The sequence below is a fragment of the Lolium perenne genome, chromosome 2, assembly GCF_019359855.2.
Source record: "Lolium perenne isolate Kyuss_39 chromosome 2, Kyuss_2.0, whole genome shotgun sequence".
Taxonomy (NCBI): Eukaryota; Viridiplantae; Streptophyta; class Magnoliopsida; order Poales; family Poaceae; genus Lolium; species Lolium perenne.
The window spans coordinates 332,454,909-332,472,364 of record NC_067245.2 but is presented as its reverse complement, the minus strand read 5'-3'; the positions used below and the strand labels follow the sequence as shown (position 1 = coordinate 332,472,364).

Genomic DNA, 17,456 nt, shown 5'->3' with positions numbered 1-17,456 from the left:
TGGTGAATAGTAATGGCGTCATCGCAGCCGTCCGCTTCTCTGATTCCTTCTGGACCGTCAGATCTTCATAACGTTGATCAGCTTCTATTCTTCAGGTCACAGCTAAGACAGTCGTGACATCTCCTCGTACAGCTCTGGGAGGCTCCGCGCCGAGGAGCCCGAGGACTTGCTCGACGTCGGCCTCGCGCCGCCGGAGGCCTCGGATGGGCTCGTCGCAGTAACAGTCCAGGCTGAGGCTGGCGACACGTTCGAGGCGGCAGCGGATGGCGGTGTGGTACTAGTACAACCAGTGGCGTAGCTATGTTGAAGCCAGTGGGGGCCGCCGCCCCCCAGCCCAGTACTGTTTCCTAAAGGATTTATACATATCTGGCCCATTTGCCCCCCCCCCCCAGTTTGGGCCAAGACAGTGCATTTTTTGTCCTCTGAGCCCATTTGCCCCCCCCCCATTTAACCGGCCCAAGCTCCGCCACTGAGTACAACCGTACAAGTCGTGGAAGAGGTGTAGGCAGCCCATTCCTTGGAGGAATTCAGCTCGATTGTAGAGTTCGTTTGTAGCCTACCCGTATTACAGTACAAAGGAAGAGACCAAGATTTGGTGATAAAAATACAGAGAACTTTTGCCTACTGAATTTTTGCCGCCGGTACCCTCACCTACGTCCTGGAGCACATCGCCGCCGGTAACCAGCCGCGCCTGACGATGCCATCGTGCCCCCCGCATGTTTCCTGGCGCTTCGGCGCGTCGTGGATGCCCAAGAGGATGGGCACCGGCTCGTCCTCCTCTTCGTCAGGACCCCGCCTGTCGTCCACACCCAGCTCCACGCCGCCGACGACACTGTTCTCTCGCGTCAAGGTGGAGATGAAGGAGACACCGCGTAGGAGGCCCAGCGACGACCTCATCCTTAACTCCGACCGCCACGTTCCGTCACCACCCCACGGCCATTTGAGCCTCGTCACACTGAAGACAGAGCCTGGCACCGACGGCGCGTCGTCGAAGAAGAAGAAGGCCCCGGCGATTGAGTTGGTGGCGCCGCGTGACTACGTGAGGACGACAATCAAGATGGAGGCGCCGGACGACCTGGAGGAATTCCCCGACGAAAAGCTCGCCCTGGCCGCCTCCCTCGACGACGTCCCGCCGGTGGACATGGAGTTCGCCCTCGCCTGGTTGGGCGAGCAACACGTGAAGGAGGAGGTGGAGCCCCAGCAGTGCCTCCTCGAATAGGTGGCGGCAGCTTGCCGTTTGGCTCCCCAGCAGCACGCCGGCCAGCATGTTTGCTAGCACGCCGTCCTTCTCCCCCACCGGCAAGCGCCGACTACCAGCGTGTCATCATCCTCGACAACAACGACGGCGCAAGCCCCTCCACGCATGCCCCGACGACGCCCAACGACTTCGACGACGACAACAACAAGACGCAGTTCTACAGCCAGCTGGGCATGGGGCGTGTTTTAGTTTACTATGTTTTTATTTTAAGTCTTAAGTATGTAATCGGCAAGAACTACACGAATTTCGCTTATATATGTATGAGATTCGTCTAAATTACCTAGTTTCGCCCAAATTTATATTTTTTTAAATATTGAGCATTATTCTTAGATTTCAACACGGATGGGAATCGGCGTCTCTCCAGAACGTGAAATAGCGCCGTCCCGTATTGCGTTAGGCTGAATTTAGCGGGCGATACCCTGGACTATCAGAACATCATGGTACGAACGAGTCAGAACGTCATCAACACGCCGGTATGCAATAATAAATTCAGTTTGGCCACCGAACATACTATCAAACGCCTTGCATCTCTCAAAACCACCGTAAATGTGTGACTCCCAAAGCTGAAATTTCGCCGGTGTCGCGGAGCTAGCCAACCTCCACTTGATGGTAGATGCATCGAAGTGCGAACCCATCACAATATGAAGGTAGTCGTGGTATACATCTTCCTTCCGAACCACAACACCAAAATATGAAGAAACAGTAACAGAAACATCAACAGCATCAACAGTCAAAACAACAGGAGCAGGTGAAACAACAACAGTAGGGTCGGTCAGAGGCCCGGTTTGGCTGGCCTGGGCACCGGCCTGGCCGGTCTGTGGTCCGGCCATCCCGGCCTGGGTACCGGTTGATATGTCTCCAACGTATCTATAATTTCTTATGTTCCATGCTAGTTTTATGACAATACCTACATGTTTTATTCATACTATATCGTTTTGATTCATTTTTCGGAACTAACCTATTAACAAGATGCCGAAGTGCCAATTCCTATTTTCTGCTGTTTTTGGTTTCAGAAATCCTACAAAGGAAATATTCTCGGAATTGGACGAAATCAACGCCCACGATCTTATATTTCACGGAAGCTTCCAGAGAGCCAGAGAGGGACCAGAGGGGAGCCCTGGGGGCCCCACCCCACATGGCAGCGCGGCCAAGGGGGGGCGCGCCAGCCTATGGGGGGGCACCCCTGGCTCCTCCGAGGCTGCCCTTCCGCCTATATATTCTCTCCGCCTCGAAAACCCTAAGAAGATAAGACACGGGACGAGAAAAGTTACGCAGCCGCCGCCATCGCGAAGCCAAGTTCGGGGGATAGAAGTCTCTGTTCCGGCACGCCACCGGGACAGGGAAGTGCCCCCGGAAGGCATCTCCATCGACACCACCGCCATCTTCATCGTTGATGCTGTCTCCTATGATGAGGAGGGAGTAGTTCTCCCCCGAGGCTAAGGGCTGTACCGGTAGCTATGTGGTTCATCTCTCTCTCCCATGTGATCTTTATGTGATCAAGAGCTTTGTATCACTATTAATCTATGCACTACTCTAGTGATGTTATTAAAGTAGTCTATTCCTCCTTCATGATGTAATGTGGACAGTGTGTGCATCATGTAGTACTTGGCGTAGGTTATGATTGTGATCTCTTGTAGATTATGAAGTTAACTATCACTATGATAAATATATTATCTTGGATTTATGATTTGACGTGGATATCCCTATGAGTGGTGTTTGTCAAGTACTTGATGAACTTTGAGCAGAGCTTTTGTAGCCACTACACGATTAGTGATTCCATTAGGAGAGTTATCCAGAGTAGCACTATTATACACTCTAGAGGTTACTTTAATATGAACTCCGGATTCACTCTCCATGGTGTGACGGTGACAGTGACAAGGTATCAACTTGTCAATGCCTATGGATTGTAGGCTAGGGTTTAGTTGGAAGTAGAGGGTAAGTAGATCTCGAAGGTTTCAGCCGAAAAGTACTCGACGATTATGAAAACTAGGGTTTGTAGACAATGATTCGATTCTTTCTTCATCCCTCGACTCCCCCTTTATATAGGAGGTGGAGCCGAGGGATTCGTGCTATACAAGTTACAGAGTCCGGGACGGTTTCTAACTCATCCCGCCAGATTACAGATAACACTTCCTATTACAACTCTTGACTTTCCTTAATATATCTTGGGCTCCCGAATCTTCTTATTCTTCGGGTAGTGGGCCTTCAGTAAACCCCGGGTACTATCTTCGGCAGGCCCATTTGGGATGCCTAGTCAGTAGCCCCCGAGATTTTGCTTGAATCGTAGAATCAGGGAAAATCTCCACTGTTTATTTTTACTCAAAAGCTTTAACCTTTTTATATTTTCTCACATAAAATTCTATATTGTACAGGGATAATGGTAGTTGGGGCTAGTTCATCTGACGGATCAGGTACTAGTTAACTGCTCTAGTGGCAATCCGTAAAAACCTACTTCAAAATCACGTCCCTGGACATAATCTCGGTATACTGGTGTAAACTTCGATAGGTGCCGCTTAAGGTCTTACCATTCTGTTGAGTCCCAGTCAAATTTAACGGGTACCTAACGCGTCCGTTAGGATTTTTCTTCGTATCTGTTGATACGGATAAAAGTAGCAGAGCGCAGTCTTTGGCGATGCCACGCCCAGCAGAACGGATCTGGGGTCTTACCTTCGCAAATTTGCGGCATTCTGATCACAACTTCGGCGTTCTGAGAATATATTGTCGAGTGCTTTTCCGGCTGTTGGAATGGCACATTTTATCGAGTCAAATATGACTTATATTGCTCTCCCGATGGGAGTATATGTAGAGTTAATTATAACTCGAAATATACTCTCTTGCTTTTCTATCTTTTCCTTTGTTAATTTCATCGGGCACGCGAACAGCGTTCCCGATGGGAGTAGCCCCCGAGGCTACAACCAAGAACTTGTGCTTGGTTGTAGGCTCGACATTTTAGTCCACCTTGTCGCTATATTGTCGTTATTTCCCAATATGATCTCTCTCTTCTTTTTTTTATCTCTCGGGTGCGTGAACAGCGCTCCCGATGGGAGTAGCCCCCGAGGCTACAGCCAAGGACTTGTGCTTGGTTGTAGGCTCCCGCAATTTTTATATTGCCATACTCGAAATTTTACTTTTTATCGAAGTAGCCCCCGAGCGTTTGGGCAAAAACTTGTATTTGATCAAAGGCTCCCGAAGTATTTAATAATTCCTCCTGTCGCCAATCTTCTTTTATTTTTCTTGTCGACATGCTTCCCTTAAACAAAATTGCTTCATCTCTGTTTATAGTCTTGATTTTTCTGCCTTGTGGGTCCATTGTTTCCACCATGTTGACACGTCGTGCAAGTGGGGACACACGTCCTCCGCTTTTCTCGGCGCACGTACGGTAACGCCTATCTCAAGAAAATACCTTTTTACCCTTGTATCTAGAAGATCTTTTTTCACCACACGATTTCTTCATCCAACGGCGCACTGCTTCACCCGATTCTTATATAAACCTTTCTTCAACCTCCGTTCATCCCCTCGCTTGCGCCGCTCATCTGTTCCTCTTCGCAAAAGCTTCCCCTGCGCCCAACTCTCTCTGATCATCCGCACTCACGAGCATTGCTCTGCCCATTGCCGTTGATGCCACCGCGCACGCGACTCACTCGCCACGATGCCCGGAATCCAAGATGGCCGCCGAGGATCTTGAGTGGGAGAGATCCAAAATCTCCAACCAAGACACCAACATGCTGAAGAGGCTTGGCCTCATGAAGAAGGAAGACGCCATCCGCTTTCCCAGCGAAGAAAGCTACCCCAAGCCTCCAATGGAGTACCGGGTTAGTTTTGTTGATCACCTCATCCGCGGCCTTTCGGCCCCAATTCACGATTTCCTCCGCGGCCTTCTTTTCGTTTATGGGATTCAACTGCACCAGTTGACCCCCAATTCCATCCTTCACATTTCTATTTTCATCACACTTTGCGAATGCTTCCTCGGAATCCCTCCCAATTGGGCTCTGTGGAAACGCATTTTCTGCCTCCGCCGCAATGGCTCCCACAACGTCACTTATAACATAGGTGGCGTTGTTATCTGTGTTCGTACTGATGTCGATTATTTCGACGTCAAATTTCCTGATTCTGTCCAAGGATGGCGCAAAAAGTGGCTCTACATTCACGAAGAAAGCGCCAACTCCGTTGAACACAACATAATTCCTTTCGACGGAAGTGCCAGAATCCAGCGCCGCCGCTCCTGGGATGCCGAAGCTTCCGAGGAAGAGAAAAAGGCGACAGAGGCACTCATGTCTCGTATTCATCAGCTTCAAAACACTCGAGGCAAAGAGCTATCTGGTGTTCAAATCACTGCCTACTTCCTTAGGATTAGAGTGCAGCCTCTTCAGGCTCGCAAAAATCCCCTTTGGATGTACTCTGGCGAAAACGACCCCAACAGAATCTCCAGTGATCTTTCCTCAAAGGACTTGGAGAAGTTGATTCGAAGACTTTCTCGCCTGGGCAAGGACCCTATTCCTTCCTCTTGTCGCGTGGAACCATACAGCTCCGCCAATCCACTCCCCGAGGTATTTTGTCTTCCCGAATTTTTATCTTGTTCCGCACTTTCTCTGCATCTCATTGTATTGGCATCTCTTTAATTTTCCTTTTGTCACTATTTTTACAGAACCATCCTACTATGACTTCCCTTCCTCCTCTTCCTGAGGGTGGAGAAGTCGAAGAACAGGCTATCATTGCCGAAGATACTCAAGGTTCTTCTATTCCCGAAAGTGAAGTCGCGGGTTCTCACAAATCTGCGGCTTCCCGTGAAAAAGAAATTGAGTCTGAAGCCAGTGAGTCGACGCAATCCCTTCCTCCTGCTGTTTCTCCAAGGAACAAAAGAAAAAGGAATGATGCCGAGGATTCTGGCACCTCTAAGGCTGAAGAAGTTGTTCCTTCTCATCCGAAGGCAGCTTATGATCCTTATATTGAATCCCTCGTCAGCTCGTAAGTCGTCTTTAGTGCTCCCTATTTTTGTACTCGAAATATTTATCTTGTCTTGCTTTTTATGCTGCCGATTTTTAATCAACAGTGATGACGAGGAAGAAGTACCAACTACTGACGTGGCTCCTCGGACAAGCACGTCACGTACTGTACTTGCCTCAGACACGCTAGTTGAAGGAGAAGAAAACTCGCCTCCTCAACAAAACGTCGTCACCACTACTCCAGCATCAAGCCCCCTTGCTCCTTCACCAAAAAGGACAAGGGTTGAAAAAATTGTTGAACCTGCCCCTCAGTTGGGCAGTTCGTCGACTCTGCTCTTAGATGATGTAAGCTTGTCGACCTCTATATTTTCCTTATTTTGTTTTTTTTTTTACGCCTTCTCTCTTTTTCATGCCGATGTTTCTCTTGCTGTGTTCACCTTGAATAGCCCATGATCAAAGAGCTTCTCCGCATCGGCTCCCAATTTATTGGGTACCGTGAATATGCTAACAGAGCCGAAGGTAACGACCTTTAAACTTGCCGTTTTTTCCTTGACTTTTTGCTCCTGTTGCTTGTCGCGATTTTTGATCTTTCTTCTCTCTTTTTTTTTATATCTCGACAGAGAAACTTGCAGAGGCCAACGAACGTGCCGACGCACTTGCTCAAAAACTTGAGCAAAGTGAAGCGGCTCGCAAGAAAGCCGAACTCGCTGCTAGCAAAGCCAAGGCCGAAGCTGATGAAGCCAAGGCGAAAGCTGCTGGTGTCGAGGAACTGCAGAAAAAACTTGAGGATGCTACATCTGCCTTAGACGAGCACAAAGCTGCGCAAGCTTCTCGTGAAGAAGGAATCCTCAAGCGCCTGAAAACTCAAAGTCGCCGCACTTTCAGTAATTTTGCTGATCCCTTCTATTTTTATGAGAATCGTTGTTTCTTGTTTTTTGACTAATGCTTTGTTTCCTTGACAGCCCAAACAAACCAGGATTTTGATCTGACGAATCCTGTCGATGACCCGCTCCTTGACGCACTTTCCTATCTGGAGCTTCATGGGTCCGAGATTCGTGAAGGTGTGTCGAATGCTAACGCAGTATTGTCGGCGTTGTTCCCCTACTTCTTCCCGAAGAAAGAGGAGCCTGCGACTTTCCTTAACCTTGCCAAGATGTTCAACTGATCGGAAGACCTTGGATTGAAGATGCGCCAAGAAAATATGAAGGTTGCCGTTGAGAACACTGTCGCTTTGGTTGCTGACAGTCAACAGAGTATCGACTGGATGAAAGTTGGCGACACCGAACAGATAGAGCAATCAAGGTGGAAGTCGCTGATCAAGGCAGCCAAGCCCAACACAAAGAAGATCTTGGCCTATCTCGGGATTAAACCAGCGTCGACTCCTAGCTCGTCAAGGCCGAAGGTCTAGTTGCATGCCTCTGTTTTTCTTTCTATTTCTTTTGCTCTTGTCGCCAAAGTAGTCATTTGGCGACACGTACTTCCTTAGCTTCACTGTAATGCCCTTGTAATTATTCCAAGAGATTAATGAAAACTCTATCTTTGCTTGTTGTTTGATGTTGTCTTGTTTAAATTTCAGTTGATATTGATAACTATACTCCATCTTCCGCTCCTTCCAATGTTTCGCCTTCTTCTTCTCGCGCGAGGAGAGCTTTTGCTGATACTGCACCTGTCGACGATACCTTGTCGCAAGAACTGGATGAACTTCGACAGCAACTTCAGTATGCGAAGAAACAAACACTTGTGATGATGGAGCAATCTCGTAAGTCATCTGAAGCCGAAAAAGTTGCTCTTCAGCAAGCTCGCGAGGCCGTGGCTGCTAAGGAAATTGCTGCTTCCGAGGCTGAAAAGGCGACTACTCGAGAAAATTTCATGCTCGAATTAATGAATGAAGCCAGTGCGGATATGTCGGGTATGCTTGTTTTATCCTCCGATATCTTTCATCTTCATGCTATGTCTCTTAAAGGTTTCCACTTCGTTGTTTTGATAGGTTCCTTTACTGATGCTGCTGCCGAGGAAGAGAGGGTAAATGCTAGGACGAACCTCCTTGTTAACCTTTCCCTGGACCATGGTTCTTTGTTTTGGGCTACCCCAGAGAGGACCCGCCAAATTGTCAGATTTCAAGATCGCACCTCTCAAACTCGCGATTTTCTTGACTTCTGTACCAAGACCTTGTCCATGGTTTACAACTCCATGTTTCCTCGGAACGTCCAACCAAAAACTCTTCCTGAATTGATGGAAAGATTCAAGGATGCTCGCAGTATCCATGATTTTGTCAAAGCTCAACCGGTAGCCGGCGCCGCATTTGCTCTTATCATGCTCCGTATCTGCCACTCAAATCTTGACCTTACCCAAGTTGTCGCAAAAGTTCATCAAAAGGTAAAACGTCGAAGAGTTGGTATTGACCGAATTAACACGAAGGTTTCGCCTGTAGCCGAAGAAATGATTGAAGACCTTCTTCGGATGGATGCCGACTTTTTTGCCGATGGTCACTATGCTGATTTTCTTGGCGCTGCTCCTGAAGAAAACAGAGTTACCCTTGATGACATACTGAATCGAGACTAGTTATTTTTCTCCTGTAGATAATTCTTCTTTGTAACCCATGACTGTGATTATATTGTGAAGCAATCATTATATTTGTATGTTTATCTAGCCCCCGAGTATTTCGGTGACTCTTTACTGTATTTATATATTGCGAGGTTTTGAACCAAGGCATTTATATATTTATGGCGAATATGAGCCCCCGAGCTTCTTTATTGAGTACTATTTTGTATTTTTACTGACTCACGAGGTATTTTAATACCAAGGCAAGGTTTTTTCTTTTTTGATGGACTATATTGAAATTCGTCGGAGCGAAGACTTTGAACATGTCGATAAAGAGAAAGGTATATTGACACTATCTTTATTATATTGCAGCACCGCGAGCCCGCCTCATTAAAAACCTTCTCCGGCCCCACTCGGTGCCCCGAAAAAGGAAAAGAGTGCGTCTGAAAACTCGCGGGCGTTTCAGTACATTGAAGTTTTGCAAGGACTATATTTTGACTCTAGGCGTAGAACCGCCTGAGTTGCGCCACGTTCCAGGGGTTTGGCTCCTCCACCCCTGTCTTCTTGTCCTTTATCCTGTATGCTCCTCCTCCGATTACTTCTGTGACAATGTAAGGGCCAAGCCATGGTGACTCGAGTTTTTCATGACTTTTTTGCGTGAGCCGAAGAACTAGGTCTCCCACCTGAAAAGATCTTGGCTGCAAACGTCGACTGTGGTAATTCTTCAAGTCCTGTTGGTATTTGGTTACCCGAGACAATACTTCGTCTCGGGCTTCATCAAGTGCGTCCACGTCGTCTTCTAGTGCTTTTCTCGACACTTCTTCGTCATATTCGACGACACGTGGAGAGTTGTGCTCTATCTCGATTGGTAGTACCGTTCTGCTCCATGAACCAAGAAAAACGGAGTTTCCTGTGTTGCTGTGTTTGGTGTTGTTCGGATGCTCCACAACACACTTGGTAGTTCTTCTGGCCAGGTATGCCGAGCTTTTTCCAGTGGTCCTAACAAGCGTTTCTTGATGCCATTGCAGATGATGCCATTGGCTTTCTCGACTTGCCCATTGGTTTGAGGATGTGCAACTGACGCAAAGTGCAACTTGATGCCCACCTCTTCGCAATAATCCTTGAATTCGTGGGATGTAAAGTTACTGCCGTTGTCTGTGACGATGCTGTGGGGCACTCCAAATCTGAAGACGAGGTCTTTTATGAATTTTACTGCGGATGCTCCGTCTGGTGAATTTATCGGCTTCGCTTCTATCCACTTTGTAAATTTGTCGACAGCTACTAGCATATACTCCTTTCCTCCTGGCCAGGATTTGTGTAACTTGCCCACCATATCAAGTCCCCATTGAGCAAAGGGCCATGACAATGGTATTGGTGCTAGCTCTGCTCTTTGGAGAGTGAGGTTTTGCGGCAAACCTTTGACACGCGTCGCAAGTTCTTACTATGTCCTTGGCGTCCTCGATTGCTGTCAACCAAGAGAATCCTGCCCGAAAGACCTTGGCTGCAATAGCTCGACTACTCGCGTGGTGGCCACATATTCCTTCGTGTACGTCCTTCGTAATTATTCTTCCTTCTTCGGGTGTAACACACCATTGCCAGACGCCAGAAACACTTCGCTTATACAATTCTCCGTGGACCACCGAGAAAGCTTTGGAGCGTCGAATTACTCGTCTTGCCTCAACCGGATCATCGGGTATTTCTTTCCGAGGATGTATGATATGTACGGCGGCATCCACGGTAGCAGTAACACCCAGACCAGGTCCAGATCTTCTTCTTCGTCCGCATGCTTGTCCTGGGTAGCCCCCGAGGGTTTCTTCTCCTTCTTTTTTGATTTTGTCGACTTGGTGGATCTCTCTGTTATCTCTTCCCAGAATACACCTGGCGGGACTGCAAGGCATTGCGACCCGATGTTTGCAAGAACGTCGGCTTCGTCGTTGCTCAATCTACTAATATGATTTACTTCGCATCCATCGAACAACTTCTCGAGCTCGTTGTACACCTCCTTGTATGCCATCATGCTATCATTGACTGCGTCACATTGGTTCATAACTTGCTGAGCCACCAACTGTGAGTCGCCAAAGATTTTTAGTCGAGTTGCACCGCAGGCTTTCGCCATCTTCATCCCGTGTATGAGAGCCTCATATTCTGCTTCATTGTTAGATGCGTTAGGGAACGTCATCCGAAGGATGTACTTTAACTTGTCGCCTTCAGGTGATATGAGTACTACTCCTGCGCCAGCTCCTTCTAGTCTTTTGGACCCGTCAAAGTTCATGGTCCAGGTTCTCGACAAGTCTGGAGGTCCTGTATTTTGCAACTCCATCCACTCTGCAATGAAGTCCGGCAGTATTTGCGACTTGATTGCTTTTCTTTTTTCATACGTGATGTCCCGAGGGGAAAGTTCTATTCCCCAAAGGGAGACACGACCCGTAGCTTCTGGATTGTTCAATATATTTGACAAGGGAGCTTCATTGACCACTATGATCGGGTGTGCCGAAAAATAGTGGCGCAATTTTCGTGCTGTTGTGAACACTCCATATGCTATCTTTTGGTACTGAGGGTACCTTTGTTTTGAGGGTGATAAAACTTCGCTGACGAAGTATACTGGCCTCTGCACGCCGTGGAGTTTTCCTTCTTCTTCCCTTTCAACAACTAGCACCGTGCTCACCACTTGGGGCGTGGCTGCGATATACAGCAGGAGGGGTTCCCGTTCTTTTGGCGCCACCAAAATTGGTGGTGTCGAGATTGTGCGCTTCAAATCCTCGAAAGCTCTGTCGGCTTCTTCGTTCCACTGGAATTTATCTCCTTGCTTTATCAGAGCGTAGAATGGTAATGCTTTTTCTCCCAGCCTAGCGACGAATCTGCTCAAAGCTGCGACTCGCCCCGTTAGCTGTTGTATCTCCTTCAACTTTGTTGGCTTCCTCATTGTTACGATAGCTTGTATTTTGTCGGGATTTGCTTCAATCCCTCTTGCTGAGACTAGAAACCCCAGAAGTTCTCCTGCTGGGACGTCAAAGGAACACTTCGTCGGGTTCAGCTTCAGGCAGAATTTGTCGAGGTTATCAAAAGTTTCTTTGAGATCCTCGATCAGTGTTGTCCCCTTTTTTGACGTTATGACGACATCGTCGATGTATACTTGTACGTTTTTTCCGATCGTTGTCGCCAAACACTTCTGCATCATTCTCTGATATGTTGCTCCCGCATTTTTTAGACCGAAGGGCATTGTTCTGTAGCAAAACACGCCGTAAGGTGTAATAAACGCGGTCTTTACTTCATCTTCTTCTTTCAATCTGATCTGGTTATAACCAGAATATGCATCCAGGAAGGAAAGACGTTCACATCCAGCCGTGGAGTCGATAATTTGATCGATCCTCGGGAGGGGAAAGTGATCCTTTGGACAATGTTTATTGAGACACGTAAAGTCGACGCACATGCGAAGGACCTTAGTGTTTTTCTTCGGCACCAGCACTGGGTTTGCTACCCATGTGGCTTCTGTGAATATCTCTTTGATAAAACCAGCTTCTCGTAGTCGATTAATTTCTGACAGCATGGCTTTGCGGTTTGGTTCCGAGAAACGCCGCAAAGGTTGTTTGATTGGTCTCGCCATCGATCCAAGTTTAGGTGGTGCTCGGCAAGTTCCCCGGGTACGCCGGGCATGTCAGCTGGACACCATGCGAAGATTTTCCAGTTCTCACGGAGGAACTCGACGAGCGCGCTTTCCTATGCGATATCCATGTCGTTTGCGATAGATGTCGTCTTTTTCGGGTCTGTCGGGTGAATCTGCACTTCTTTTGAATTTTTCTCGGTACTGAAAGTTGATTCTTTGTTTGGCCTTCCAACGTCTGGTAGTACGTCATAATCAGTCATGCTTTTTGACGCCAAGTACTCAGCTTGCATCCCGAAAGTTTCTGACAGCCGGTGAAAATCCTTGTCGCATTTATCGGCTAAGGCAAAGCTTCCTTTGACTGTGATTGTTCTCTTTTGCAAATGCAAACTCCAAAACAGGTATGTATAGTGTGGCACCGCCATAAATCTAGCATATGCTGGTCGTCCCAACAGAGCGTGGTATTGTGACGGAAAATCTACGACTTCAAATTCGAGCTTCTCGATTCTATAATTTTCGCGGGTCCCAAACTGAACGTCCAGATTGATCTTCCCCAATGGATAACTTGGTTTCTCCGGTGTGATGCCGTGGAACCTTGTGTCTGTTGGTTTCAAGTTTGCTAAGGATATGTTCATCTTCCTCAATGTATCTGCATACATAAGGTTTAAGCTACTGCCGCCGTCTATGAACACTCGAGAGACATCAAATCCCGCGATAGCCTTTGGCGAGAATAAGTGCCGACTGCCTGGTCGAGGAACTTGCTGCGGATGATCTGCTATTGTGAAGCCGATATCTTGTCCCGACCAATTAAGGTACTCAACTGTTGGTGGAGGCATTTTCTCTGCCATAAACACCGTCGTGAGATTACTTTCGAGCTCTATTGGACGGCCTTCCCTTGAATCATCGACACTTTGCTCCATTGGAGTTAGGATCAACATAAGGTGGTGGTGCGGGTGCTGCCGCTATTCTGAGCTGATGCCGATTGTCGTCTGTGATCGCGGGAGGAGGCGGCAAGTGAATCTCGCTTCTAGGTTCTCGAGGATTTCTCTGTGCTGCCCGCGCGTTAGCGTTTTCTGCATACCGCGACATTGCCTGAAAATTTCGACAGTCTTTCTGCAAGTGCCCTGACTGTATTTTACCGTTGCTATCGAGGAAAAAGTGCATCTGGCACGGTCCATTCATCATCTCTTCAGGGGACACGAAAGGTCTTGGGAACCTAGGCCCGCTATTTTGCCTGCTGCGTGAATCATCCCTGTTATCACCTCGCTGTTCATTGCTTCTCTGGTAATCATCTCTGTTGCTTCCTCCTGTATTTGTCCGAAAACCTGCCGAAATTTGTCCTGGAGCGTCGTAGTTCTGGTACTGCCGAGGAAATCTTCGCCTCGGTTGATAGTTTCGACCACGGTCCTCCTGCGCGACCTGTGCCGTTTGTTGTGGACAGCGTCTTCTCCATCTGCCCATTTATTTGCTATCTCCATTAACGCGGATACTGTCTTTGGATTGGTCCTTCCCAAATCCTCGACAAAATCTCCACGCCTGACTCCTGCGACAAACGCATCTATCGCTCTCTCGTCAGATATATTTTCTGCTGAATTTTTGATGATATTCCACCTTTGGATGTACTTTCTCATTGGCTCATCTGGCTTTTGTCGACATGCTCTCAATTCCTCTAACGACGCGGGTTTTTTGCACGTGGATCTGAAGTTCTTGACGAACACATCCTCGAAACTTTCCCAGCTGTCGATGGATCCTGGAGCGAGTTTCTTTATCCAAGATCGTGCGGCTCCACTCAAATGTACCTGGATGCTTTGCATAGCTGTTGCCCTGGTTCCTCCTGTCAGCTTCACCGTCTCCAGATAGTCGACTAGCCAATCCTCTGGATCTTGGAGGCCGTCGAACTTCTTGAAATTATCGGGTAACTTGAATCCTGAGGGGACTCGAGTTTTTCGGACTCTCCTCGTGAAGCATGGTAAGCCGCACATATCCTCGTCGTTAAGTTCTGGAGATTGCCGATGATCCCTTCTGCTTTGCCGCGCTCTGTCGACCCTTGCTTGTGCTGCTGTGTCTCTTGCTCCACTTGGTCCTTCGAGTCTTTGCCGCTGTTGCTGCTGCAGGTCGTGGACTATTTTGTCTTGCCGCTCCTTCGGGAGGCGTTGATACAAACGCTGTCCCCATAGCTCCAACTCCTGCTACCGCCATATTGTACAGTGTTTCCCTTGGATCACCTGGAGGTGGTTTAGATGCAAGGATAAAAGCATGTGTCGCCATATACCCAGCCTCTGGTGTCTTAGGGATGATGTTTCCTCTTGTATCTATCGACATGAAGGACATGTCGAGGTTTTGGACCAAGTGTTCTCTTTCTGCTTCGGGTATGTGTTGCAGCCTTGATCTTGCTCTGTTCCGCGCCTCCCGGTGGCTATCACCCGTAGTTCTAGATTGTCGACTTAGATCTGCCCTTCTCCTGCTGGATGCAGAAGCTGCCTCCTTTCTCCTATTCAACTCAGCTGTCTGTTTTTCCAATTCCCTGGCAGCTCGTGCGAGCCTATATTGATATGCTTGCAATTCTTCCGTGTGGCTGTGGTAGCCATTGGTTCTGTGCCGTTCATAGCTCTCGCGGCTCTGTCCCACGCTGCTTGTGAAAGTTGAACTCTATCTCGCGGCTCTGGCCCGACGTATTTGTTGCCCAGGCCTTGTCGCAGATTGGAGGGATCGACGTATGGATTTCCCAGACTGTCGAAAGCCTCAGATGTCTCCTCTTGATCTTCAATGGCGTAAATCTGATGATACTTTGTACTCAGATCTACGTTGGGTTTGGTGACATCATCGTTGAGATTGATGAAGACCTTGCCCACTGTGATAGATTTGTCGATGAAGTCGTAACTGTCGACATCGCTTGAGCCATCGCTTATATATGAGTCCGCAGATGACTCAAACGACATGTCGTTGAAGATCTTGGCGAGTTTCTCTCTTGTTCTGGTGCTGACGTAACGTGTCGCCGAGGTTTCTTCTTCTCCTGACTCGATTGACGATGCATAGCTTGAAAAATCGGAATCGACCACCGACGATCCCGACGAAATCGGAATCTCGACACGATACGATCCTTCCTTCTCGACGCGAAAGTGAAACCTTCCGAACGTCATCTCCACGGGCTCCGCCAGATACGCATATGCATCCAAACGGGAGGGTGGGTGAGGAACAAAATCGACAAGACCAGCAGCGATCTGTTTACCTCGATCCATTGTGTTGCTTGCGGTTGACGATGTCGAAGATCTTGAGCGTGCCATCGAGATCAGATCCTTACGCCTCTAGTTCCCACAGACGGCGCCAATTGACAAGGTATCAACTTGTCAATGCCTATGGATTGTAGGCTAGGGTTTAGTTGGAAGTAGAGGGTAAGTAGATCTCGAAGGTTTCAGCCGAAAAGTACTCGACGATTATGAAAACTAGGGTTTGTAGACAATGATTCGATTCTTTCTTCATCCCTCGACTCCCCCTTTATATAGGAGGTGGAGCCGAGGGATTCGTGCTATACAAGTTACAGAGTCCGGGACGGTTTCTAACTCATCCCGCCAGATTACAGATAACACTTCCTATTACAACTCTTGACTTTCCTTAATATATCTTGGGCTCCCGAATCTTCCTATTCTTCGGGTAGTGGGCCTTCAGTAAACCCCGGGTACTATCTTCGGCAGGCCCATTTGGGATGCCTATGTCAGACAGTGTGCGCATCGTGTGTGTTTCCTTTATGAAGTTGTGGAGCTTGTTAACTCTGGCTTGAGGTGTGCTTTTGTATCCCTACACAATGAATGGTGTTTGTTATCCAATAAGAGAGTGTAGCATTTATTTATTTTATGTGATCAATGTTGAGAGTGTCCACTAGTGAAAGTATGATCCCTAGGCCTTGTTTCCAAATACTGCAAACATCGCTTGTTTACTGTTTTACTGCATCTTTACTTCCTGCAATATTACCACCATCTATACCACCTGTGTTTTACTATCTCTTCGCCGAACTAGTGCACCTATACATCTGACAAGTGTATTAGGTGTGTTGGGGACACAAGAGACTTCTTGTATCTTAATTGCAGGATTGCTTGAAAGGAATATCTCTGACCTCTACCTCCCTGAGTTCGATAAACCTTGGGTGATTCACTTAAGGGAAACTTGCTGCTGTTCTACAAACCTCTACTCTTGGAGGCCCAACATTGTCTACAGGAATAGAAGCGTGCGTAGACATCAAGCTATTTTCTGGCGCCGTTGCCGGGGAGGTAAGGTAAAAGGTATTCACATCCTCCGACTACTAAGCTATTTCCTAGCACTATTGCTGGTGTGTGAGTGCTCGAAGGTATTTCCTTTAGATCCTGCAATTATATCTTTTTGTTTCTTGTTTTCACTAGTTAGGCTTAATGGAAAACAACAACAAAATGAGAGATCTTTATGAACTTTATCTTCAATTAGGACATGATGTGTTTGAAGAGAGAATTAAAAACCCCATGGAACTTTATATGCATGCTAATGGGAATGTTATTAGTATGAATGGTTTGAACACCATTGTTGCTAATGCTATGGAAAATTCTAAGCTTGGGGAGGCTGGTTTTGATGAGCATGATATTTTTAGTCCCCCAAGTTTTGAGGAGAAAATTTTCTTTGATGATACTTTACCTCCTATTTATGATGATTATAATGATAGTGGTATTTTGGTGCCACCTACTATGGAGGATAAAGTTTATTATGATTATACCATGCCTGCAATTTATGATGATTACAATGATGGTTATGGTAGTTTTACTCCCACTATTACTAATAAAATTGATTATGCTTATGTGGAGAGTAATAATTTTATGCATGTAGCTCATGATAAGAATGTTTCATGTGATAGTTATATTGTTGAATTTGTTCATGATGCTACTGAAAGTTATTATGAGAGAGGGAAACATGGTTACATGCATCTTAATAATATTAAGTTTCCCCTCTTTATGTTGAAAATTTTGAAGTTGCACTTTCTTTGTCTTTCTATGATAGTAGCTTCATGCTTCAATAACTTGTTTATTTACAAGATTCCTTTTTCATAGGAAGTGGGTTAGACTTAAAAGTGTTTCTTATTTGCTTCTTGATG

At 47.1% G+C, this 17,456-nt stretch overlaps 1 protein-coding gene across 1 annotated transcript; it reads left to right on the top strand.

The window, feature by feature from the left end:
- The first annotated feature begins 6,285 nt into the window (after positions 1-6,285).
- LOC139835926 (uncharacterized) lies at positions 6,286-7,366 on the top strand. The gene is made up of 3 exons (XM_071825825.1): positions 6,286-6,720; positions 6,822-7,085; positions 7,164-7,366. The coding sequence occupies exons 1-3, from the start codon at positions 6,651-6,653 to the stop codon at positions 7,364-7,366; spliced, it is 537 nt and encodes a 178-aa protein (XP_071681926.1). The 5' UTR covers positions 6,286-6,650.
- The last annotated feature ends 10,090 nt before the right edge of the window (positions 7,367-17,456 follow it).

Excerpts from the sequence above, each read along its gene's own strand:
- LOC139835926 (XM_071825825.1), top strand. The coding sequence starts at position 6,651 with ATGATCAAAGAGCTTCTCCGCATCGGCTCCCAATTTATTGGGTACCGT. Across the intron at positions 6,721-6,821 it reads ATATGCTAACAGAGCCGAAG|AGAAACTTGCAGAGGCCAAC; the intron begins GTAACGACCTTT and ends ATATCTCGACAG. Across the intron at positions 7,086-7,163 it reads TCAAAGTCGCCGCACTTTCA|CCCAAACAAACCAGGATTTT; the intron begins GTAATTTTGCTG and ends TTTCCTTGACAG.